We start from the raw sequence: 25,482 nt of genomic DNA on the forward strand, positions 1-25,482 counted from the left end.
AATGTCGATATTTTTGTAGTACGTAGCCACAGGTATCAATATCAAATAAAATATCAAGACGTGTTTTAGTTTTCTTTAAAAATGGTTGCAATTTTTGCAACCAGAGGCATCAAATCTATTAATTGCATTTAAAGTATGTGGATTGTTGTCATTCTGTCAACATTGATTTCGTGTTCCAATTTTGGTTTTGCCCTGGTTGCCCTAAACGGGATGGAAATTGTCATGTGACGAATGTCATGTGATATGACTTGAACTATGGCTGTAAACCCCCTTCACCCACAGATAATGCCTTCATGTTCAGTTTAGTAATTGGTATAACGTTTCATTGTAGTTATATACATGTCTATTTACAAGTTATACAATCTAACTTTCCGCTTCTATTCTAAGCTCAACCTTTTCGAGAGGAACTTTATGTCCCTTATCATTGGCACCAGCTCCATAACTAGAATCTGCTCCAAATTTAGCAAATGTAGAATTTCGATTATCCTTGGCCACTCCTAATCTATCCAACATTCTCTCTGCTAATTCTGGGGCAATTGGCTGAAGTAATATCGAAGTAATTCTACATGTTTCGGCACACATAAATACATATGAACTGATCAAGTTTGCATATTCTTGCTTTGATGGATCATCCTGTTTTATCTTTTTGGCATATAACCAAGGCTCGGCAGTTTGGAAAATTCCATTGGTAGCATCAAGCACTGACCACCAAGACTGCATTGCCTTCATAGAGTCAAAATTGACAAAGTTTTCATTCATTCTCTCGTACAAGGAATCGAGTTTTTCAATTAGCTCTTGTCGTTGTTGAATGAGGATGTCAACAGAATCTCTGTTTATAGTGTGGGCTTTTATAGTATCTTCAATATTGGTAAACTTCCCTGAATGATAATCTTGAACCGATTCGCGTACATTGAAATTCTTTGCCCCGATACGCATAAACAAGTTTCCGTATTTTCCAAGTAACATATCTCTGGTACTACTAAGTGCAACCTCGCTGAATTTACAATCATCGGCAATGTTGGAATTTTCAATAAGGAAAAATCTTACTGGGTCAATACCATAATATTTGGATATATCAACTGGGTCAATGACATTACCTAAACTCTTTGACATCTTAACTCCATCAACTAACCAATGGGAATGGACTATAACTTGTCTTGGAAGATCAATCTTTGCAGCCATCAAGAAAATAGGCCAGTATATACAATGGAATCTGACAATATCTTTACCAATAACATGAGTAGCTGGCCAAATATTTGTTGGTGAAGTTATATACTGTCCTTGTTCGCCAAGGGTGAAACCTTGAGGGAATCCAGCTGCTGTCAAATAGTTTAAAAGGGCATCGAACCAAACATACATTTTTTGAGTAGGGTCATTAGGAACTTCAATACTCCATTTTAATCTCGAAGCAGGACGAGAAATTGACAAATCGGGTAATTTGTTCTTGGTCAATTCATTGACTATTAATTCGTACTTGGATTTGGGTTTGATAAAGTCAGGGTTGCTCTTGAGGAAAGTCAATAATTGCAGTTGGAATTCAGATAACTTAAAGAAATAGTTGTTTTCCTCTTGATACACCACTTCATTCTTGGTTTCAATTGATCTCTTTTTGGTTTCTCCTTCCTTATTCACAAACTCTTCAATTTGATTGTCGGGGTAGAAAGTCTCGTCGCTAACGCAATACCACCCTTTATGAGATCCTTGGTAGATGTACCCCTTTTCCATCATCATTTCCCAAAAGTGACGTACCAAAGTGATGTGATCTGCGTCTGTGGTTCTGATAAATCTATCATAATCTATATTAACGAGGTTAGCTAAATCTTTGAAATTGGTAGACACTTGATCGACAAACAACTTAGGGTCGATTCCTTGTTTCTCTGCTGCTGCTTGGATCTTAAGACCATGTTCATCTGTACCTGTTAGGAAATATGCCTTTTTATTTGGGTCAAGTTTTTCCCACCTGGTTCTCACGTCGGCCAATAACATGGAGTAAAGATGTCCAATATGGGGTGCGGCATTGACGTAGAAAATGGGAGTGGATGTAAAGAATGGTTTGGTTGAATTGAGACGTTTGAATATGTACCAGGGTCTTGATCGGATGATCATGTTGTTATAGCGAGTGGCCATGACGGTGGTGGTAGTAGTAGTATTGGTGGGGGATTCTGTCTACGAAATTGAAGTTTTTTTTTGTTTTTTTTGACATTCTATTAAATAATACTTTTATAAACACAGTGAGTTATCACAATGCAGTTTTCACATTTGGTGACTTTTCTACAAAAATAGCCATTAAAGCAAACACAGCGTAGAACATGAACAATGGGTAGGCAATTAATAGTCTCACATTGTGCAATTTCAACACAGCAACAAAGAACCCTGATGCTGAGTAAGTGCACCATAAAACGGCAATTGTACTCAAAATGTAACCAACCAAATTATCCAAAGACGTGATGACCCCAACAACACTTATCAACACAAGCGGTAACAAACAATATCCAATTACCGATGTAGATCTAACAAGATCAATTTGACTATCGTTACTACTCATAAACTTAAATAAATAATGTAAACTCACAGTACCAAATAACCCAACCCCGTAAATATATCCAAACTGAACTTTACCTGCCAATAATAATAATGTACCAAATAACAATACAAACAATATTGGACCCGCTAAGTCGGAATCAGTCATTATATCGGAGGTTATATTTTTATTGAAGGGATTTAATACGGCAAGTGTTTTGTCTTTGATGTGTTGGAAATTTATTCCCAATTCCTCCAACAAGGGAGGTTCACCAGGGTATCCTGATGTACCAAATGCAGCTAATAATCCAGGACTCAACTCTCCTCTTCCCATTTCTCCTCTAACGTCCATATTGGCGCCGAAGGCGTTGTCCATGGAACCCATGGGTCCTAGTGGTGGGTTAGGTGCGCCACCAGGGGTGCCAGCTAGAGGCTGCTGTGGTTGGTATGCCGAGGAATAATTCGATTGATAGAATTGCATATTCTGGGGTGTGTTCCCCTGTGGTTGATAATAAGCCATGTCTGTGGACGAGCTTTTTTTTTTTTGAGGGTAGTGGATTGATGTTTGTTGTAGTGTTGTCTCAAGTTTCTTTAATTTTCTGTTCTTTATTGTGGTGAATTTTTCGCGTAAGGTTGTCGTTGGGTGTGTCATTACCAATTTATCAAAAAATCAGTGGATGCAAAATGCTACTATAGCGTAATTACGCTGTAACAGCAAGGAATGTTCCTAGTGATTTCATAATGGATCTTTGTTTAGTTGAATAATCAATCTATAGCATTGAATATTATTTCTAGTGTCTTGCAAAAGTTCGGCCGTCTTAATATCAACAAACTATAAACTACTGAAGCATCAAAGTGACAACTCTTGTCTATAACACATTGACGGAAGTTAGATATAAACACCCATTCATCTAGTACAAGAGGCAGTTGCTGTCTGTGTGTAGATAAGGGTACCAAAGCATGATTAAAGTTTTTCAAGTAAACAATTGACGCGCCCTGTGTTCAAAGTTTAAACGAGCCCTTGTGTTTTAACCAATAAAGTTAGTAGGTGATAACCCTTGAACTTATCAGAATAAGCTAGTATATAAACCTTATTTGTGTTTTTAACTAACATGAAATTATAAAGATATGCTGTTGATTACAGAGTTGTTAATAGAGTGATGATGAGAATTAATAGCTTGGATTTTCCGATTTTTGTTATAATAATGTTCACATGTTAAAGCCGTTAGCAATCACCTGCCTCACCAGTAGCGTCTTCAACTCCACAGGCTAAAAGTTCGCAGCTCAACATTTTCTTTTCTGGGCCAATTTTTTTTTCTCGTTTGTACCTGTCCCCCGAGGAAATCCTCCCCCCCCCCCTCCCCAACCAACAGAATTAGGTTTTTATCATGTACTAAAAACAAATTACGGGGTGGGCGTTGGTTTAGTCATTAAGGTTCGCGTAAATAAAATCATGCAATATTATTTTCAGGTTGTGAACCCTTATTTAAACCTTGTTTTCAAGACAACTAAGTAAACCTGAAAGCTTTTTTCATCTATATATTACGAGATAAGTGGCACCAGTTTGCCTGGCTTTATTTTTAGCTGTACCAAACAGAAAACATTCTTTAATCATGCTCATTCGTACATTCATTTTAGTATCAACTTTCAGCATTCATGTGTTTGCATCCGTATTTACGGTTAAGTTGTATTCCCGGTCCGTTAATCAGGAATACAATGGTCAGGGTGTGTCAATCGAGGGGTCTTCTTTGGTTTTGGGAGATGCCAAGGAATTTCAATACGATAATGAATCCAAATTCTTATTCATAGTTGAGCCAGGCAAGAAGGTGTATTTTAGTTTATCAGATTCGAAGTTAGAGTTGAGTTCGAAAGATAAGGTTGAAGTTGTGCTTGTGGAGGGCCATAATCGACTCGTTGAATTTAAACATTCAGATGCACTTTATGCAATAAAAAGCGAAAGCGAAAGCATAATTTCCCTTGGGTATTCTGATGACGGTCCTATTGATGGCGGTATTCCTATACAGCTAGTATATCAAAATGTCAAAAATGTGGACAAAACTGCCACTGAGCAATCAATCACAGAAACAAAATCTACCCAGAAGATAGATACAACACAGCAAGAACCAACCAGCACACAAATGACTAATTATCCAGACAAGTCAGACAAAATGTTAAGCGGAAGTACAAAGCTGAGGAGTTTCTTTGGCTCTGTTGGAAAGACATTGGTAATTATTTATTGTGACATTGTGTTCGTATATCAATTATCAATTATCACTTTCTTTGCTGTCTTCTTTTTCTTTTGTTTGTTTTAAGTATTGTGTTGTATCTGTATTAGAATAGCATAGATAGATCTTTTTTTTTAACCCTTGTCTGGTTTAATACATAATGTATTTGGACTTGAACTCTCTGGTTCTAAGCAAGAATCATCAAGCAAAACTAGATTTGATAGTCTGGTCAGGTTCGTATACTATTTCATCTTGGTAATCTATTTGTTGTAATACTTTGGTCGTTGTACAGTCTCTATCCATGAAGCATTTTCAGCTCTTGTCGATGTTCTACATTTGAATTATTTGGCATTTACAAACAACTGCAAGTTGCATAAAGACTATTTATACTTGGAAATAAGGCACATGCAGGCTTCTCTAAATCAAACCACTGACATTCTCTTGTTAGCACAAGACTTGCAAAGGAATCACGGGATGAAAGCAAGTTTGAAGGATATAAAATATAACTGAATAAAATTCTTGTGAAATTGTTGCAAAAAAAATTCAAAAAATATTAGAAAGTTATGGCCAAAATAAACACACAAATAATTCATTAAATGATTAGAGAAGGATTTAAACATATTAAATATCACCATACATTAATACTGGAAATATTAGATCATTCAAAACTTCATTGGTTCACGAAATAGGAAATTTCCAGCATACATAGTCAGTAATGCATACCGAAACCCTTCAAAAAAAATTGAGTCACAGTGGCCGAGTGGTTAAGGCGACGCCCTGCTAATTCAGCGGTTAAGGCGTTGGGATTTTCCTTCGCAGGTTCGAATCCTGTCTGTGACGCCATTAATTTTTTTTTGCTCGTTCTTCGTACAACACCCAAAAAAGTTTTGTTGTCACTCAAAAATTGTTAACTTTCAGAAGACGGTGGAAGCTTTTTACTTTTTTTGTTCAATTGACTAACTGATATACCCTTTGATTGAGCGGTTAAATAGACGTACACAATGTCACAATCTCTTATAATATTTAGACCTTCAGGAAAGGTAGAATATCAATTCAACACAAAAATTCACCCATTCAACGACTTGATTTCCCATATCGTTAACGAAACCTGTATTGATCTAGCACCTAACTTTGTCACCAAGACCATCAGCCAAAAGAGATTCTATAGTTTGCATAGAAAGGGCGGTGATGACGTTGGCAGCAGTGGCGATTTATATGCGGCGTTATACTTTGATGCTGTGACAACCATTGACAGTGAGAAAATTAGACTGACTTTGAATGGGATCTTGAAGACTTTTGTCAAGTTGAGTGAGGAGGGGGATGACGAGGACCACAGTAAGTTGAAAAAATTGGTTGATCTTCAATTTAACCAATTGATGAAGTTGAAGCAGAGCGAGGAGAGTGCCACACCAGTCAGAGAGAGAACACCATTGAGTGGTCATGCTAGTGGCACAAGCACTCCTTCAGCTAAGAAAGCTAAAGGTGGGAAGAAGATGAGAAAGTGGGATGGTGAAGAAATGATTGACTTTGATGGGAAAGAGGCATTGGATTATTCGAATGGACAAGTTGAAGGTGAAGTTGGAGAAGGAGACAAGTCAATTTTGAACATTGATCAAACTGCATTTGTCAAGGACAACGATTTAGTGCTTGTCAATGAATTAAATGACATTTTGAATGAATCTGATGACGAGGAGCAAGAAGAAGGTGCTGGAACTCAAAAGTCAGGATTCTTCTCCAAGATTTCTTCGTATTTTGGTGGGGCAATTAATGTCGATGAAGTGTCCAAGAAATTCCATGATCAATTAATTTCCAAAAACATTGCTCCGCAAACCTCCAAATCTATAATAGAAAAGATAAAGTTGAAATTGCAGAACAAGAGTAACATAACCATGGCCGTTTACCAACAAACATTAACTGATGAATTAACCAAGATTTTAACTCCTAATGTATCTACTGATTTACTTTACGATATCAAAAAACAAAAAACTAGAGGAACAAGACCATATGTCATTTCTGTGGTCGGTGTCAATGGTGTGGGAAAATCCACCAATCTTGCCAAATTAGCTTATTGGTTCTTGCAGAACAATTTAAATGTCTTGATTTGTGCCTGTGACACCTTCAGGTCAGGGGCAGTTGAACAATTGAAAGTGCATGTTAATAACTTGCAGAAATTAAATGACATGTCAACCACCACATCTTCCAAGATTGAGCTATTTGAAAAGGGGTACGGAGCCGGAGATCATGTAGTGCAAACGGCCAAACTGGCCATTCAGTTCGCCACTGATGAGAAATTCGATATTGTATTGATTGATACCGCAGGTAGAACCCATTCCAATGCCAAGTTAATGGCACCATTGAAGAAGTTTGGTGATGCTGCCGACCCCGATAAGATCATCATGGTCGGTGAAGCATTAGTCGGAACAGACTCAGTTGAACAGGCGATAAATTTCAACAATGCGTTTGGAAACAAGCGAAATTTAGACTTCTTTATCATTTCCAAAGTCGATACTGTGGGTGATTTGGTTGGTACTATGATCAACATGGTTATGGCTACGAAAGTCCCTATTTTGTTTGTAGGCACGGGTCAAACTTATACCGACATTAAGAGATTGAGTGTTAAGCAAGTTGTAGAGATGTTAATGAAGTAAGTATATACCTAATAATATATATTATTTTGTAATGTTTGCTACTACCCCTCAAACACGTTTTAACAATGGCCAGTGTGGTGACCATCGCTTTTGCAACCCCGGAAAATATCTTTGACGAAAAAAAAGCAAAATCATACGGCTTTTTATTAAGGAAAGAAAAAGAACGCCAAATCAGGTACGACAACCCCCCTCTCTCCCTTGTTCCAATTGTCTCACATTGCTTCATCCTACACCCACATGAAACAACGATTTCACAGACCCAAATCAAACTCGGTTTCCTCAGCATCATCTCAAGAAGGCCCACCTCCCATTGACTTAAATTCTCGACTATTCCTCAAGATCAATGCCAATAGGGCTGCCGATTTGGTGTCCACTAGTTCGACCACAAATTCGTTGTTATCACCCCATAAATATTCATCTCGCAAGAGCATAAATCCGGTTCTAATTGTACAAGTGAACCAGACTATCACTTCTACATCCAAGAAACTCAACACTAATCAACCAAGTTGGGACGATGCTATACTTGTCCCCCTTAAACATAATGATTTTTCGCAGATGATGATTTTGACGATCTGGGATAAACATAAACGATACAAGAACTATCTCGGTGAGTTGAGATTGTCCATTCGAGATTTGTTTTATGAAGATGGCAAGTTTAAAGAAAAGACGGAGTTGAAATGGTACAGGCTTTCTTCGAGTGAACTGCAAAGAACATTTGTCACTGGATCATTACTAGTTTCATTTGAGTTGGTTTCCAAAAGGAGAAAGAGAGGTTCGAGAAGAACCAGGAGAAACAACTCAAGCAGCAGTGTAGAAAGTTTGGCCAGTCAATTGCAAAATGCACGGATGGGAAATGTACCTGAGATTTCCGATAAGGAAGTTTTGTTTAAAGAGTGGCTAGATTCGTTGGTGCATCCCGTTCTGCAGCCTGACAGCACCAACCCTGATGAGCAAGGGTTTTATCAAAACACAGGTGATGTTATAGACGTGAGTGATGACGAAAGCGATGTTGATACAGGCAATATGGGCACACACAACCGAGTATTGAAATTGCAAGAGGAGCAAGAAGATCCAAGTTCCTTATCAGAAGTGTCCACTGACAGCTTTAGTGATGATTCTTGGATAGCCAGCGATTTGAGCACCTCCCCCAAGATGTCACGTCTTGACAAGCTTAAGCGGAAAAGAAAAAAGAGAAATGGGACAGGAAACTTTGAGTTTGGTCGTAATGGCCATAACGAAATTGCTGGGGTGGCCTTTATTGAAATTGTATCGTGTTCTGGTCTACCACCCATCAGAAATTTTACGCGAACAGCATACGACATGGATCCGTTTGTGGTTGTCACATTTGGTAAAAAGACATTTCGAACCAGTTGGAAACGTCATACTTTGAACCCGATTTTTAATGAACGGATTGCCTTGGAGGTGTTGAGCTCGGAGCAGAATTTCAATATCCAGTTTCTTGTTTTGGATAAAGATCATTTCTCTTTTCATGACAATATCGCTAGGATCACCTTACCATTACGTGATTTGACTGAGTACGCTACCGTGACAAACATGTCACGTAATCCTGATTCCATAGATGAAGGGCTTTCCACGGGGAACGAGTCTCCACTGAATGTAAGTATTAGGATCGTGGATGATGAAGATTTGGTCAAGTCTATTCGAAGAAAGAAGTTCTCGAGGAAGAAGGTTATTACTAGTTCACATATAGACACGACAAAATTCAGAGTTATGTCGTTGGCATTAGACTTGCAGGAAAAGTATTTAGGCCAGTTTGGCGATTATAATCCCGAACTTAAAATTAGAGTTCGGTTTGAAGCTTATGATGACTTGAGACGCAAGTTTTGGAGTACGCTTTTACAACAGTATAAAGTGAATGACGGAGAAGGATATGATTATTTTGAATTGCTTTCGTTGTTGGACACTTTTGGTTGTTTCAATAGTGATGAAATCGTCAATGGATTTTACAATACCTTGGGCAAGCTGGTGTGGGGCGGGGACTTACTCACCCATGAAGAAATCATCAATGCCCTTGAAAATCACGTCCAGTCGGCCAAGAACGGGGATGATCTGAAACTCTTTCAGTTTGAACGATGCCCCATCTGCAACCAGAAACGGTTTTCCAAACGCCAGGACTTGGATATCATTACTCATTTCGCGATATGTGCTTCTAAAGATTGGAGTATTGTTAATAAACTCTTGGTTTCGTCGTATGTTACTCCCCATCAAGCGACTAAAAAGTGGTTTACCAAAGTATTGATCAAGTTGACGTATGGGAAGTATCAATTAGGTGGTAACTCGGCCAATATCTTGGTTCAGGACCGTATGAGCGGAATTATCATGGAGGAGAAGATGTCGGTGTATGTCCGGTTGGGGATCCGACTTCTTTACAAAGGGTTAGATAAGGCGAAAACTAAACGAATCAGAATACTTTTACGAAAGTTGAGTATTAAGCAAGGGGTCAAGTTTGATAATCCCCAACTGAAAGCCGATATCATCCCGTTTATAAAGTTCCACGGATTGAATCTTAAAGATTACTTGATTGAGAATCCAAGTGAATACCCCACATTCAATGAATTCTTTTATCGGAAACTCAAACCCAATGCACGACCATTGGAAGATGAAAGCAACCCCAAGATTGTCCTGTCACCCGCCGACTGCCGTTGTGTTGTGTTTGAGACGGTTGACGATGCCACCAAGTTGTGGATCAAGGGAAGGAACTTCACCATTGCCAAACTATTCAATGGGAATTTCAATAATTTGGAAAAGACCGACTTGTTCAATGCTAGTCAGTGTTCATTGGGAATATTCAGATTAGCTCCCCAGGATTACCATAGGTTCCATTCGCCTGTTGACGGTGTTATTCAGAGCATGAAGGAGATCGAGGGAGAGTACTATACTGTGAATCCCATGGCGATTAGATCGGAATTGGACGTGTATGGTGAGAATATCCGCACGATTATCCCGATCAAGACCGAGCATTTCGGAACTGTGATTATGATCGCTGTGGGGGCCATGATGGTGGGTTCGACGGTGTTGCTAGTCAAGGAGGGTGACAAGATCGGCAGAGGTGACGAGGTTGGATACTTCAAATTTGGAGGGTCTACGATCTTATTGTTGTTTGAAAAGAAGAGGTTTCAGTTTGATCGTGACTTGGTCAAAAATTCCAGTGATTGTGTAGAGACGTTTGTTCGAGTTGGACAGAGTATTGGCCACTCGCCTGATGTACCTGAGTTTGATAAGCGAGATTATGTCGAGTTTAAGAAATTGTCAGCTACGCTGAAATTGAACTTGATTCGAGTATTGACAGGCGGTGATGTCAAGGACAATCGTGAGTTCAATAATTGGGAAGCCAAGAATGTCAGTTTTAGCCATGAAGATTTGGACGACTTACAAGAAGACGAAGATGATTTCTATGACAACGAATCGTTTGACGAGGAAGGGTCGCTCGAAGAAGATGACTAGTTATAAATTATGTATATTTAGAACATAAACCCAATAAATACCTTTGATATATTAACTTTTTTTTCTTTTTCACCTACTGTTGGTATGGACCGTAGTAGCTTGCAGGACGATACAAATCATCTTCATGGTATCCTTTATTTTCTTCTAAACCACGGACAAGCCATCCGACATGATCGAGCTCATGTTGAATGTAATGAATTTCCTTGAAGTTATTTCGGAACAAGTATGGGATAATCACAAATTTGGTGACAACGGGAGGGATGACAAGACCAGCTACTAATCCCTTTAAACCGGTAGATAACACAGATGACATTTACGTTTTGGTGTTTACAAGAAAGTCTGGAAAAAAGGATTTAGGATTAGGACGAGTTTAAATAGGCGAGGGTTGCGGGAAACCCCGGGGCGTGGGGAGACTAAGTATTCAAGAAAAAAAAAAAATATTTGGGAAAGCAAGACCCTTCCCCCTCTTTTTATTTTTATCATGAAACAAGGTAATCTGGTTAGATGTCGTAAACATATGCAGACAGTTTTACGAGATTAGCTTGAATCAAACCTCATCTATTTATTAGGTAAGTACCATAACTTTGCAGTTACTGTGAATTGTCTGGTGATTACATTCGGAACATCAATCCGTGGAACGAAAAGTATTTTTTTTGTTCCCATCCGGGGTAAAAACATGGGGCCAGTTTTTTATTTTTTATTTTTTTACTTTTTTTTTTTTCACACATTTTGGAAAGTATTGTTTTTTATTTTATTTTATTTTATTCTTGTTTTTCGACGGCAAAATTCTGTCTGCATTGTTTATGATTCTTCCCCCCACCTTTCCTTTCCACTTTCTTTATCTTTCGGACTTACCCCCACTTGACCGACGTGTCTACCTTCCTTGGCAAAGATAAGTCATTACGTCATACATTTAGAGTTGGAAAAATGCTGCAAAATTCTCTTACGATTGCAATGCAAATCAATAATTACTACGGTTTTCTCGATTTAATATAAAATTTACATAACATACGATCTATGTCTATTTCTTACCCCCATACTTACCTCTCCATTCCTCAATCTTCTTTTCATCAATTCTAGTAAACAAATATTGTGCCTTACCAATACAATGACCTGGTTCCAACACCAATTCAAACTTGTCAGTAATGGACAACGCAGGAACATTCAAGATTTCATCGATCTTGACGGTGGTTTCAGGCATGAATGGATAGATGATGGCACTTACAAGATAGACCAAGTTCAAAGCAACGGCAACCACGGCATCAGACTTGTCTGGTTGGTTGGCATACAACGAGTTATCCAACTTATTATCTTGCAAGAACTGGTTACCACGCGAGGAAATGTGCATGGCGAGTTCCAAACCCTTTCTGAGATTGACCGCTTCCATGGTTTCAATGTATTGCGCGAGCAAAGCGTTGATTTCCGATTCGAAAGCTTCATACTCTGGAATAGCACTGGTGTTGAATTTAGGAATAACACCATTGTACTTGGCAATAGCAAATTTAACAATACGGTTGACAAAGTTACCAAGGTTGGCCAATAATTCCGAGTTGTTCTTGGTGACGAATTCATCCCAGGAGAACTGAGAGTCAGAAGATTCTGGTCTAACGGAGGCCAAGTAGTATCTCCATACTGAAGCAGGAACACCGGTATCAGCAGCGTTGTTACCGAAAACACCAATGTTTCTCGACTTGGAGAACTTACCACCTTCATATTGCAAGTATTCGGTAGTGTTCAAATGGTGCAATTTGGTCCATTTATCACCGGCAGCAATTTCAGTACCAATTTGAGAAGATGGGAACACAACAGTGTGGAATGGAACATTGTCCTTACCCATAAATTGATACAAGTCAACATTTTCGGGGTTTCTCCACCACTTTTCCCAGTCTTGTTGAGTACTTCTTTCCTTGAAGTAATTGGAAGTGATGGAAACATAACCGATACAAGCATCGAACCAGACATACAACACTTTTTCATCATAACCTTCCAAAGGCACAGGAGTACCCCAAATCAAATCTCTGGTGATACATCTTGGTTCAAGACCTTGTTTTAACCATGAGTTGGTAATGGTTCTGGAGTTCTTGGACCAGTGACCCTTTTCTTCAGAATGGGCAACCCATTTAGCCAATGGTTCTTCCAATTCATTAAGTTTAAGGTAGATATGAGTGGATTCCTTGACTACTGGGGTAGCACCCTCAACTTTACATCTTGGGTTAATCAATTCAAGCGGGTCAAGCAAGTTACCACACTTGTCACATTGATCACCTCTGGCATCTTCGTAAGCACATTTTGGACAGGTACCTTCGACAAATCTATCGGCCAAGAACGCCTTGTGTTCTTGACAGTACAATTGTTCGGTGGTTTTCTCTTCCAAGAACCCGCCCTTGTGTAATTTTAAAAAGATATCCTGAGCAATGTCAGTTTGTGCTTGTGTGGTTGTTCTTCCGAAATAATCAAATCCAATATCAAACCAGTCGTAAACACTCTTGTGAATGGCATGATACTTGTCACACAACTGTTGTGGGGTGACTTTTTCTTCTAAAGCCTTGGTTTCAGTAGCAGTACCGTATTCATCAGTACCACAAACATACAAACAGTTGTAATTTCTATTTTTGGCATATCTAGCGTAGATATCAGCCGACAAAACGGACCCGATAATATTACCCAAATGAGGAACATTGTTGACATATGGTAAAGCAGAAGTAACCAAGATGTTACGTTCACCTTCCTTAGGTTGGATAGCCTTTTCTTGAGGACGAACCAAGTGACCGACAACGACACGTTGGGTTCCGGTGTTGGTTTCCTTTTCACGTTCTAAAGTAGTGATGGCGAGAGCAGCAGCAATACCAGCTACGACTTGAGGAATAGCTTGGAATTCAGTGAACCAAGCAGTTGGGGCGTCCTTTAACACAGGATACACCGAGGCAAAGAGGATAATTTGAGCAGGGGTCAATTCGGCCTTGGTGAAAGTGATTGATCCGCTGACGGCACTAGTAAGTTTTTCCTTCTTGTTAGACTTTAATGCCTTGTACAATTGAGTTTCTTCAAATTGGATAGCTTCATTAGTAGAAAAGTCATTGGCCAAGTATTTAACCACGGCATTGACTTCGTGTAAAGCAAAATCAGACTTCTTATCTTTTAATAAAGCATCAGATGGAGTATCATTGGAAACGGATAATTTTGGTTGGAATGCGCTGGTCGCAATACAGAGCTTCAAATTGGTTGAGAGAGTGAGCAATGAGCTCCCCTTAGCACCAAAGATTTCTAAACTGGACATAGTTGGTTTTGAATAGGTAGGTAAGATCTGGATGAGTCAATTGATGGAAAATTTTATATGGGATTTTTTTTCCACCTTTTTTTTTTTTAGTGCTTGAGGCACAAGTTTTTTTTACAACCAAATGGCCATGGCAACAGCCACACATTGAGCAACACAACAATGAGACAACAACACCGATTGTGTCAACGAATCAATCCCATACGGTTGGTTTCTACGGTAAGATCCACTGTTCCTAATAATACTCACAATGTCTTGATCTCCTCTACTAGAGTAGAGCCTACTACTGGTCAGGGCCCCCTTGCAGGCAGCACCTACATCTGTAAAGACAACATAGTGACCAAAGTAGGATTCACGACATCCGCATCGAAATCGCTCGAAAACTACAAGTCTCCATTCAATGCAACCGTAGTATCACTTCTAGCCCAGGCAGGACTGAAGCTCATTGGTAAATCGAACCTAGATGAATTCGGGATGGGTTCTTCTAACACAAACTCTCACTTTGGTCCAACTATGAACCCAGTATATCCAGATCAGAGAGTACCCGGTGGTTCGTCTGGTGGGTCTGCTGCCGCTGTCGCCGCCGGATTGGCTGATTTCAGTTTAGGTACAGATACAGGTGGTTCCGTGCGATTGCCGGCCAGTTATTGTTCTGTGATTGGGTTCAAGCCTAGTTATGGAAGAATATCGCGATGGGGGGTTGTTCCCTATGCACAAACTTTGGATACTGTGGGGATCATTTCCAAGTCTTTGAATGTTGTGCGAAAAGTGTTTTCCGTGCTTGATGTTTATGACGAGAAGGATCCTACTAGTTTACCCCAGAACATAAGGAACGAGTTTAAACCCAGCACATGCAAACAATTGACCGTCGGTATTCCTAGCGAATTCGTGCTTGACGAGTTATCCCCTGAAACTAGGGCTGCATGGTCACAAGCATTAACCAAGTTACAAGAAGCAGGACACAATATCAAACCAATATCAATTAAATCAATAACAAAGAGTTTGCCAGCATACTACACCCTAGCTACAGCAGAAGCAGCATCCAATCTTTCCCGTTATGACGGAGTACGATACGGCTACAACAACAACAACCAACACACAAAGGACGCCATGAACTTAATAGTGTCCAATAGATCAGAGTCTCTTGGTCCCGAAGTTCAAAGAAGAATCATCCTCGGAAACTACACTTTATCATCAGACTCAGGTGATCATTACTTAAAGGCAACTAAAGTAAGACAAGAACTAGTAGAGGAATTTTCCAGCTTGTTCAAAACAAAACATGCCCTTGTTGAAACTGCTTCGGGTGATTGTGATTTAATGATTTCTCCAACATCAATCGGTGAAGCCCCAACCGTGGAAGAGTTTTTGAATGCAGACAATGCCAATTTCCTTAATAGTTATGTCAATGATATCCTAACTGTGCCTGCTTCCTTAGCTGGCATTCCTGCAATTTCCATACCCTTTGGAAAATTAGGTATCCAATTAATGGGACAATTTGGTGACGATGAATTAGTATTGCAAGTAGCTGAAACGCTACAATAGTACATCTGTATATAGTTATATTTATTATAGTACGTTCTGTATAAAGGTATGTTGAATATCATAACATCGTAAAAAAGCATCAGCCCACTGGGACACATCAAGAATTGAAAACTGTTGAAATTTCCTTTGTCAAGCACACGTCTATTGCTTTCTTGACAACAAGGTCAAAAACTCTTCCCTTGTCTTTTGGTGATCTCGGAAACATCCCAACATGCAGCTGGTCGTGGTTGATGACCCTGACTTTTGTACTCCTCTACTAACCATACACATATGGGTAGCCTCAATCACCACAGCCACCCCTCTAGGTCTCAAAAACTCCAATAATGCCATGGCGATCTGCTTAGTCAATCTCTCTTGCACTTGGAATCTTCTGGCATACATCTCGGCCAATCTTGCCAACTTGCTCAATCCCAAGACACGCTTGTTTGGAATATAAGCAATATGAACTTTTCCAAAGAAAGGAACCAAGTGATGCTCACACAAACTGAAAATCTCAATGTCTCTAACAATAACCATCTCATCGTGATCCTCTTCGAACACCTTGATCACATCGCGAATGTTGTCCTCGTACCCCTTGGTAAAGTACAACATAGCCTTGGCGTACCGTTCAGGTGTCTCCAACAACCCTTCTCTGTCCACGTCCTCGCCAAGCTCCTCCAAAATAACCTTGACGGCATCAGCAATCCTTCCGACTCGAGCTTTAGATTCCTCGGGTGATTCGTCCAACCGAGAACGGGCACCCTTCAGGGGCCAACTGAGCCCATCGCTGTCAATCGGTGGATTGAGAGTGTAAGGGGATGCAGCACGTTGACGCAATGGAGTGCCTGACTGTAAACTTTGTACATTGGGGTTATAATGCGATGGAGTGGCTCCACTAACTAGTTTGGATCGTTTAGTTGGGATGACAGGAAGTGGAGAATGTGGGTTCTTACTTCCATTAACTTCGGAACTTGATTCGAGTGTGTGTTTCTCAGCCATTGCAAAGTGTGCTGTATGTTGATTTGAGATTGTGATTAGGAGCTGAAATTTGACTTCGGATAAAGGGCCCTTAATTGTCATAGGGAAAAATTTTCCAATCAAAAATCACGTGGCAGATCAATACAGCGCTACCATATACCAGGGGGTGACGGACTTTGATCGGGAATCTATAAGCTGTGACATAACAACCGATGTATCCATGGATAATGTTGCATAGATATACGATATATGTATAAAAATAGCCAGAAAACTATGTTGTCGTCGTCAGGTACAAACTTTAATTTTAGACAAGCTACGAAACTAGAATATACCGTAAATGTTGATTAACTATCAACTCATATCTAAAAAAAAGAAGACTATATAAAAATAAAAAGAAAAACCACTATATGCATTAAAACATCCAACTCTATTAAAACCTTAGCAAAATGGATTCAATACCCGTACTGTCAAACAAGGCAATGCCATTCCGATCTCAGCCCGAATCAACACCGGCACTTGCGTTAATTCCTTAATTACTTGTATACATGAATCACCTTCAACTCGAGTAATTGTGTCTTGCAAGTATGGAGCAAGTCCACTATCGCCAGTAATTACTGAACTGGAATTGGTACGTAAACTCTTGGGGAATTCATCAGAACCACCATTGCCACTCAACACCGGAGTACTTGGCATGGATTTAGTGGCTGTAGTTACATTCTCGCCATTCTTCAAAGTAGGAATACTCAATTTTGGTGGTTCCAACTTCAATTCTGCCAACTTCTCGGCAATGGAATCAGTAATCACATTATTCTTCTCCAAGATCGTCTTGCTTTGGATCTTAGCGGCATGTATAGCCGAAGCTCTATGTTTGTTTTTGATGGAATTACGGTAACTCAATGAAGTTTGTTCATCTGGTGGAATATAAGTTGCAGAATCAACACCCTTTTCCCAATACAATTCCAAAACTCTATCCAATTTATCAAATTCAGCCTTAACCAAGGGCAATTGATCACCATGGACTCGTTTCTCCACCCCAAATTCAGGAATAAACACATCAAATGATGATTCATAAACCTGGATAACCGTACCCATGCAAAGCAATTGTCCAGCACTTTCACTAACTTCATTTATAGTTTGGGAAACCAACAAATGTATAGCTTGTTCTTGTGCTTGCAGGGCGCAATCTTCTTTGAAATTACAATAATCAGCCACGGCTTTCAAATTGTCCAAATCAATGTCATACTCAACTTTATTCAACACCGCCTTCAACTGTCTATGAACAATCAAATCGGCATATCGACGTAAAGGAGCCGTAAAGTGAGCATACAATGGCAAATTCAAATAATAATGACCATATGAATCTGGATCTTGTTTACCAGCAACATAATATCTACCACGAGACATGCACTTGTAAAGCAAAGTTTCCACACATTGACGTTTAGTGGCATCTTCAATCTTGAGAATGGAATTTTGAAGCGAGGCCAGAGTCAGAGTGTCCATCTTGTATCCTAAATTAGTAGCCTTTCTCACAAATGTTTCCATCTTTTGCAATGTAGGTAATGCCTGGCGTCTCAATAATGCATGATCACCCAACCCAGCATGGATCTTGGCCGCAATTGCAGTATTAACCTTGTGGGAAATTTCAGAAATAACATCAAATGCCAAGGAATCGTTGAAAATGTTCAAACTCAATCTTACTCTTACATCATCCAATTGATCCAATAATGTCAAGTTTGGCGAGATTCCCAATTCACGATTATCCAATCTTTGTCTTCTAAATTCCTTAGCAATCAAACTGAATGTTTTGATATAATCACATGTGGCACTCGATATCTCACCTTGTTCACCGCCAACCAATACTTTGTCAAAGGAATCGTAATTAACAACTTGTTTAGGAACAATCACTGATTCATGAATATACAAATCTTCAACTTCAAAGTTTAATGTATCGATTTCGAAAATCACTGATACAGCCAAATTCCGTTCATTTTCCGTGAATGAAATCATTTGTTGGACATGGCGAGGGTATAAGCTAACCATCTTCTGAGGTAAAAATACCGAACTTGACCTCTTTTTGGACTTGCGTTCCAAGATAGATCCCGGTTTGATAAAATAAGAAACATCAGCTGCATGGAATCCCAATTCAATCTTGGTTGAAGATAAACGTTTAACGTGTAAGGCATGGTCGACAAAGCTACCATTCTGGGAGAATGCAATGATATAATCATTCAAATACTCAGTTCTTGCCCGGTTCTCAAACTCAGGATCAGGAAGTGGTAAATCATACATATTGACCGTGATTTCTTCTTCATCTTCTTCAGGATATTCATCACACAAGAAATTGTTATCTCTTAAAATCGAATCAATTTCAGTGGATGGATCTTCAATCTTTCCCAATTTGCTAACCAATGTACCGAAAGGGTGCAAACTTGTGATTGGCCATCTCTTGATGGATGCCACAAATAACTGGTCTGCGTATTGTTCATGGTTCTCCACGAAATCTTTAGGTGCTTGTTCAGTAGGAATGGCAATAAGTGGCACTTTTTTATCGGTTGGTTTAAACCAAACAATTTTAGGTGATTTAGGGGTATGTACCGATGATTCTTTACCATTCTTCTTATCACGAGCAGCTTGTGCGGCTTGAGCAGGACGCAATAAACCAAGAGTACCAGCAAATAATTGTCCGGGGATTCTATCAACAACGGCAACAACATGTCCAGCATACAATGGTTTAATCTCATCATTAATCTCTTCTTCTTCAACAAGAAGTAAAGATTGTCCTTCAACTTCAACATCATCATTCTTCTTCATGGTTGGACGCTGCTTGAGCGATCCTCTTCTGGCAAGTCCCCCAGATTCCCCCTCAGTTCCTTCTTCCTTTGATTCACTGGTTCCACCGGTAGCGGTAGCATCATTATGAATATCTTCGCTCAAACTTCTTGAATTTAAAGTATTGTCTTTTCTTCTCTTCTTTTCCTCTTTTTCCTTCTTGGACTCCCAAACTTCATCAACAACAAGTAATTCAACGGCAACTAAATCACCCTCCAATGCACGATTTCTATCCTTGGAACCACAAATGAAAATATCGGCATCAAGTAATCCATCAGTGGATACATATGCATCAGATCTGTTCTTTTTGTTAACTCGTAAAATACCTGTGACTAATCTACCTTCATTGATTAAATCGGGCAACGAAGATTGTGGGAGGTATGGTGCAAAAAGGGACTTACGACTGCTTCCTGAACCAGCACCACCGCCACCAGCACCACCACCTGACCCAGAAGCAACTGTGGACAAAGTAGAAATACTAGCATTGTTCCCATGTTGAGGAAGGAATTGTGATAATGACGAAATAGAACCTCCTCCATATGAGCTGTTACGTGGCTTGTGCCCTGGTACAAACAATGATTGTTGAGGTTGGTGATCCATAGTAGAAGCTTGACGTCCGTGGTACGCGTTATTATTGCTTTGTGGTTGTTGTTGGGCTCTCCAATTTGAGTTGATTCCTTCGACATTACGGGAGTTTGTTCTATAATGAGATCCACGTCTATTGTGGGTTTGTCCTCTGTCTGGGGATTGAGTAATGGTGAAGTTTGGAGTTGGTGGTAATAACAAGCCAGAATCACCTGATTGTGGTTGGGAGGATACAGGAGGTGGTCCACCACTGCTTCCAGCCGTGGCGGGGAATGTGAATGCTTGTTGTCCATAAGCCAATGATCTTGAGCGATTATGACTGGAGGAAGGAGGACTGGTTTCCACGTCATTGCTAGGGCCAGCTGGGAATTTAAATGAACCCAAGCTGTCGTTAGAATCATTGTGGGGTTCAGCCGGCTGGGATGGATTATTAACAGGAGGACTTAACGATGTTCTATTGCTTTGCCTCTGCGAGGCAGCCGCCTTGATTGCTTCATTCAATTGTAATGAGTGACGTCTATTGTGTCCCTGGGGTTGGCCCTGACCTGGTGCACCCCCGCCACTTGAGCCAGTACGTCTATGAGATGTAGACGATGATCTTGAATGGGAGCCACCTTGGGATCTGCCAAATTGTTGCGGTGGAGGCGACATTTCCTGTTGTTGATAAAGGTGCTGCTGTTGCTGGGCCTGTTGCTGCAAGATTTGTTTCTGCTGAGCCTGGACTTGTTCCAATTGTCGTTGTAAATTGTATTGTTCAACCATCAACGTCGTTAATTCTGAAGGGGATCTTCTGTGAGCAATGTGCAAGTTCTTCCCCTTTCTGCTAGAAGTACGTTCAGGAAGAGGCCGTTGGTCCCCCTCCGAACCTGAATATGGTGTATCATTTGCTGGATTCATGGGAATTGGGTGGTGTAGTAGAGTTTGTGACTAGAAAAATTTTATAAAACGTTAAATATATGGGTATGGAGGTTGTAAGTAATGTGTCTATGTAATTCTGGTGTATTAGAGAGTGTAGTCGTGCTGGGGATGATGATGGTCGGCTGAGTTTTACAACACCCTATTGATGCAGCAATTTTAAATTGATTGATTGAAAGGCAGAAACTTTCTTTTGCAAGAAAGGTTTAAACAAGGGTGAAGGAAAGAAAACTGATTCAGAAAGAGGGCAAGGCAAAAGCGAACAAACAAAAAAAAAAATAAAAAAAAAAAAATTCCTTGTGTGTTGGCAAAATGCAGGAAAAGCCAAAGAAGTGGAAAGGGCAATTGGGGTTCACCATAACAAGTTGAAAGCAAGTCAATTATGCAAAACCGACAAAAATTATGGTCCTTGTAAATTTGTAGCTTGATCTTAGAATGTTATGTTGCCGTTGTCAAGTCAATCACGCCAATGCAATTGAAGGTATCACCTATGATCAACCTATTTTGTTAGCGGCGTTTACGACATTCTCCTGATACAAAAAATAAAGGTGGGGATAGAAGGGGTGGGAAAGCCTGGTGGCAAATTCAATTTCGTATCACCACCAAAATTTCACCCAAAGCAACTCCGAGATAACATCCAAAAATCTCTAACTAGTTTTCATCTTATTAATTTGTATACGCAACTGGTTTGTCAGGTTGACCTGTCTCTGCAGCAATCTGGCAATGACGTTGCCAGACGGCAACTCTGGCCCATACACAAAATAAACTTTTACATATATTCGAAAATATACACACTGGAATTATTATGTCATCATTGATGGTAACAATAAGGTCAATTTCATAATAAATCTATCTTTAGAAGTTCAATTGACCTGTTTTGTACCATCAATAATGGAGCCGTATGTGGTGGTGAATATGCTTGCTGGAGTGTTGCGCTGTGCCCTTACTTGTGGCAAGTATTTTTTTTTTAAAGCTGTTGAAACCAACTATTATTCCAATGTGTTCATCCATATGTTTACAATATGTCTCTATCCAGATAGTGGCCTGGGATATTCCTAACAAACCCGGTTTCCTTTCTTGCATGAAAATACTTCTGGCGCTACCACCCCCAAAAGGGAATCGGTAACACAATATCATTGTTATTTTAAGAATCTAAAAGGTTACTATTTTTAGCTCTTGAAAACACATCAACAGAGTGAAAAAGTTTAGACAAACAAGGCTATGTCATGCTACGACCTTGAAATTTACATAACTACGCAGTGGAACGTATTAATGGTCGTCACTACGATGCACAAGGTGCGCTTGGTAAATCTAATTCTCTATTACGTGATAATATACAGATAATACACTAAAGTTTAGCACTCAATCTCCACAACCTCGCATTCTAATGTCTTCAAATCAACAATAACAAACTGCCCCGTCTCACTAAACTTAGGCAAGCTGATTAACGTAGTGACACTCCCATTATACTGGAACACCTCACTAGCATATTTTTCTTGGTTCCCCACGAAATAAACATGAGGAACCTCATCAGTTAATATAAATGGATCGGCATTATCATAAGGGTAACAATATAATGTATCTGGTGCAGTTGGCGCAAGGTTCTGCCATTTTATGGAAGCTTTCATTATGTCAGTAACTTCGCTTCTCTTGGCGTATTTCTTTATATCATCTACATTTTGACCACTTGTACCGAGTACCTTGACTCCGTCGATAGAAATCCACTGTGGATTAGTGAGTCTTGTTAATCGGTCACCATAAGAAAAGTTTCCTAAAAGGGACCGGTGGAGTGGTTGTTGAGGTAAACATATCTCTCCAGGATCATTGCTTCCAGGCATAACCGCAACAGGCAAACTGACAATGACATCATTTATAAATTCGCCCAACTTCTTAAGTGAATCAGTATTGTATTTGGAGATATTTTTGGTACCATAATTATTAGTACTCATGAAATCTTGATTTTGTTCCTGTTTTAATGGTAAAATAGAATCCCCGGCGATTATCACCTGCGAAACATTAGAATTGACATGTTTGTCTTCATCCAGTCCCAATTCACCCGTAAGGTATTGTTTCAATAGTTCGGTCTTTAAATCTCCAATAGGGGAAAGGTTTAAACCAGAAACGAGCACAATCTTGCTGGGTTCATTATCAACAGCCCTTTTACTCTGAGGTGCACTTGCAGGATACACCACATCCATAATCTCAAATACCCCGGCTTGAACTTCAATCCCCAACACCCCTACAACACATCCAGTGACTAACAAATTCTTATCCAAAAACTCCAGACCATGTAAGATTGCTCTCCCACTTTCATCTTCCAACATAACAACTCCAGTGTTTTCCTCACTTACATAAGCTTCTGGAACACCAGGCAACACGTCATCCACCCCATTTTCAACATCTTTCAATATATTTAATTTTCCAGGTGCATCAATGTACACGGTACCTATGACCCAACACAATTTCCCAGAAACGATATCCAATATCTTATCCTGCTTGAAAATAGTTTGGCCGTCAATATCATGCTGTCCGTTGCCCCATTTTGCAAGTGCTTTAGCTTCAGTACGAGATTTAAGAGCACTAAATCGGTGTTGGTACATGGTGTAGTACTGATGGTTGTAGTTCCTGCCTTGTGGCGGGAGGAGAAACTCTTCCCCTGGATTGATTTTCAGTGTCGGACGAATCAACAACGGGTTGGTGAGGTTTTGGTTTATGTACTGTGACATGATCCGATGGTGTTGTCTTTACCAGTAGTGTTATTCGTTCCTTCTGAAAAAAAAGTACGTGAGCTAACATACACACAACCCAGACGCGTTTTTCGTAGCCAACAGAACAACGTTGAATGTAAGCAGGATTTACAGAGTTGCACTCACTGAATATCAAATATAACACGTCTACACATTCCACCTCTAGAATATGGACAATACTAGTACATCCGCAATCTAAGAGATTTAAAAATATAGACATACATCACACATGGTAGCACCAAAAGGCCAGTATAAACTTCAGATTTATTGTATCAATTTAGCTATATAATATAGACCAAGGAACCTAACGAGCTTGCTATGGAATAGCTCACACTAAAGGAATACCAAATTTCTTTTTTTCAACTTCTTCATCAAAGGTGACATCTTGACCGTAAAATGGATAGGTGTTATATCCCCAATTAGAAGGAGTGTAAAAATTAGGCTTATCACATTCATTCAATGGCAACCCTTTCTTGATTCTTTCAGGTAAATCAGGATTTGCAACGTAATGTCTACAGAGCCCAACCAAAGTGCGATCATCAGCACTGGCGTCTCTTTCAAGGACTGCCCAATTTTCTTGGTCATTGTGGTAATTACCACCACGAATGATAATCCCTTTCCAGATCTTGTGGATATATCCAAAATCCAAAGCCACCGTCTTGTCCATGGTTGCATCAGCAAATGTACCATCAACAATGCTAATATAAGCCAATTTCTTACCTTCGTCTGCCCTTTTTTGTAATTCAGAAACGATGTAGGAGTAATCTTCTTGGGAAGTTGGATTGGCTCCTGGAACTTGGAAGAAATTGACTGGAGTAAAACGAACAGCTAACTTAGCAGGATCAATAATAGTACTTAAATGATCAACCAATTCCAACAAGAACCTGGCTCTATTTTCAATACTGCCACCATATTTATCAGTTCTCTTGTTGACACCAGGATGAATAAATTGTTCAAGCAAGTATCCGTACCCACCATGCAATTCAACAAAATCAAACCCAGCTTCCATAGCCAACTTAACAGCATTAGTATATTGTCTATAAATAATATCCTTGATGTCAGCTTCAGTTAATTCCTGAATAGGATTACCTGCTTCAATAGCCACTTTCCCCTTTTCTTCATTTTCGTAAATGGCACTAGGTCCAGTCAATGGCAATCCAGCCTCTTTCAAAAGCTTAGCGTCCCCAACTCTACCTAAAGCTTGCAATTCCAAAGCAAAGACAGCCCCTTGTTCATGCACGCCGTCAACGATTTCTTTCCATGCATTCATCTGTCTTTCGTTGAAAATACCAGGGATCATAGGGTAGATACCTTGTTCAAGCGAGATCAAGGTTGCTTCAGTGGAGATCAACCCAGCGTGGCGGGCACGATCAGTGTAGTATTGTTTCATAAGATCTGTAGGGACGTGTCCTGAAGCCCGGTTTCTACTTGCTGGTAATTGGGCAATACGGTGACGCACAGTGGTTTGGCCGATCTTGATTGGCTTGAATAAATTGGATGATTGGAATTTGGATAATGTCATTGTGTGTTGCTTTGCGATTTACAGCTGGACCCAATATCAGATTAACGAGAACTGCTAACAATATTTATACCGTCTACAACTCATTCCTCGGTATTATAAATCTGCTAATTAACTTGTGATATCGATTAATAATGCAATGTTTTTTTTGCAACCAGAAAAGCCACCGGTTATCCTAATTAGGACGAAAAAGCCGCGGTGTTATTCGGTTGTAAGATATTTTCGGCCGAACTATTCCCACCTATTTCCGACTAAC

The 25,482-nt window shown here is 39.7% G+C and overlaps 12 protein-coding genes across 12 annotated transcripts; 4 read left to right on the forward strand and 8 right to left on the reverse strand. All coding sequences in view use genetic code 12, as the record gives it.

The window, feature by feature from the left end:
- Positions 1 to 301: 301 nt before the first annotated feature.
- MSM1 (methionine--tRNA ligase) lies at positions 302 to 2,139 on the reverse strand (the record flags this gene model as incomplete). The annotated part of the gene is made up of 1 exon (XM_007377062.1): positions 302 to 2,139. The coding sequence occupies one exon, from the start codon at positions 2,125 to 2,127 to the stop codon at positions 364 to 366; it is 1,764 nt and encodes a 587-aa protein (XP_007377124.1).
- A 41-nt stretch (positions 2,140 to 2,180) lies between these two features.
- TIP1 (transporter) lies at positions 2,181 to 3,098 on the reverse strand (the record flags this gene model as incomplete). The annotated part of the gene is made up of 1 exon (XM_007377063.1): positions 2,181 to 3,098. The coding sequence occupies one exon, from the start codon at positions 3,038 to 3,040 to the stop codon at positions 2,240 to 2,242; it is 801 nt and encodes a 266-aa protein (XP_007377125.1).
- Positions 3,099 to 3,880: 782 nt separating this feature from the next.
- Positions 3,881 to 4,931, forward strand: SPAPADRAFT_63020 (uncharacterized protein; the record flags this gene model as incomplete). Its single annotated transcript, XM_007377064.1, has 1 exon — positions 3,881 to 4,931. One exon carries the CDS (start codon positions 4,134 to 4,136, stop codon positions 4,830 to 4,832), a length of 699 nt encoding a protein of 232 aa, XP_007377126.1.
- An 815-nt stretch (positions 4,932 to 5,746) lies between these two features.
- Positions 5,747 to 7,393, forward strand: SRP101 (Signal recognition particle receptor subunit alpha; the record flags this gene model as incomplete). Its single annotated transcript, XM_007377065.1, has 1 exon — positions 5,747 to 7,393. One exon carries the CDS (start codon positions 5,747 to 5,749, stop codon positions 7,391 to 7,393), a length of 1,647 nt encoding a protein of 548 aa, XP_007377127.1.
- A 17-nt stretch (positions 7,394 to 7,410) lies between these two features.
- Positions 7,411 to 11,277, forward strand: PSD2 (phosphatidylserine decarboxylase 2; the record flags this gene model as incomplete). The annotated part of the gene is made up of 2 exons (XM_007377066.1): positions 7,411 to 8,203; positions 8,258 to 11,277. 2 exons carry the CDS (start codon positions 7,631 to 7,633, stop codon positions 10,856 to 10,858), a joined length of 3,174 nt encoding a protein of 1,057 aa, XP_007377128.1.
- Positions 10,932 to 11,171, reverse strand: SPAPADRAFT_142796 (uncharacterized protein; the record flags this gene model as incomplete). Its single annotated transcript, XM_007377067.1, has 1 exon — positions 10,932 to 11,171. One exon carries the CDS (start codon positions 11,169 to 11,171, stop codon positions 10,932 to 10,934), a length of 240 nt encoding a protein of 79 aa, XP_007377129.1.
- A 602-nt stretch (positions 11,278 to 11,879) lies between the features above and the next one.
- Positions 11,880 to 14,135, reverse strand: MES1 (methionine--tRNA ligase; the record flags this gene model as incomplete). The annotated part of the gene is made up of 1 exon (XM_007377068.1): positions 11,880 to 14,135. One exon carries the CDS (start codon positions 14,133 to 14,135, stop codon positions 11,880 to 11,882), a length of 2,256 nt encoding a protein of 751 aa, XP_007377130.1.
- Positions 14,136 to 14,248: 113 nt separating this feature from the next.
- SPAPADRAFT_63024 (glutamyl-tRNA(Gln) amidotransferase subunit) lies at positions 14,249 to 15,741 on the forward strand (the record flags this gene model as incomplete). The annotated part of the gene is made up of 1 exon (XM_007377069.1): positions 14,249 to 15,741. One exon carries the CDS (start codon positions 14,295 to 14,297, stop codon positions 15,672 to 15,674), a length of 1,380 nt encoding a protein of 459 aa, XP_007377131.1.
- SPAPADRAFT_63025 (GTP cyclohydrolase I) lies at positions 15,680 to 16,672 on the reverse strand (the record flags this gene model as incomplete). The annotated part of the gene is made up of 1 exon (XM_007377070.1): positions 15,680 to 16,672. One exon carries the CDS (start codon positions 16,650 to 16,652, stop codon positions 15,816 to 15,818), a length of 837 nt encoding a protein of 278 aa, XP_007377132.1.
- Positions 16,673 to 16,956: 284 nt separating this feature from the next.
- On the reverse strand, positions 16,957 to 19,473 carry SSD1 (mRNA-binding translational repressor; the record flags this gene model as incomplete). Its single annotated transcript, XM_007377071.1, has 1 exon — positions 16,957 to 19,473. One exon carries the CDS (start codon positions 19,440 to 19,442, stop codon positions 17,070 to 17,072), a length of 2,373 nt encoding a protein of 790 aa, XP_007377133.1.
- Positions 19,474 to 21,373: 1,900 nt separating this feature from the next.
- On the reverse strand, positions 21,374 to 24,772 carry HYS2 (DNA-directed DNA polymerase delta subunit; the record flags this gene model as incomplete). Its single annotated transcript, XM_007377072.1, has 1 exon — positions 21,374 to 24,772. A coding segment is annotated over one exon (1,282 nt), but the record flags the coding sequence as incomplete, so codon positions are not given.
- Positions 24,036 to 25,229, reverse strand: SPAPADRAFT_141608 (alkene reductase; the record flags this gene model as incomplete). Its single annotated transcript, XM_007377073.1, has 1 exon — positions 24,036 to 25,229. The coding sequence occupies one exon, from the start codon at positions 25,227 to 25,229 to the stop codon at positions 24,036 to 24,038; it is 1,194 nt and encodes a 397-aa protein (XP_007377135.1).
- Between the last annotated feature and the right edge of the window lie 253 nt (positions 25,230 to 25,482).

Source organism: Spathaspora passalidarum (genome assembly GCF_000223485.1).
Source record: "Spathaspora passalidarum NRRL Y-27907 unplaced genomic scaffold SPAPAscaffold_6, whole genome shotgun sequence".
Taxonomy (NCBI): domain Eukaryota; kingdom Fungi; phylum Ascomycota; class Pichiomycetes; order Serinales; family Debaryomycetaceae; genus Spathaspora; species Spathaspora passalidarum.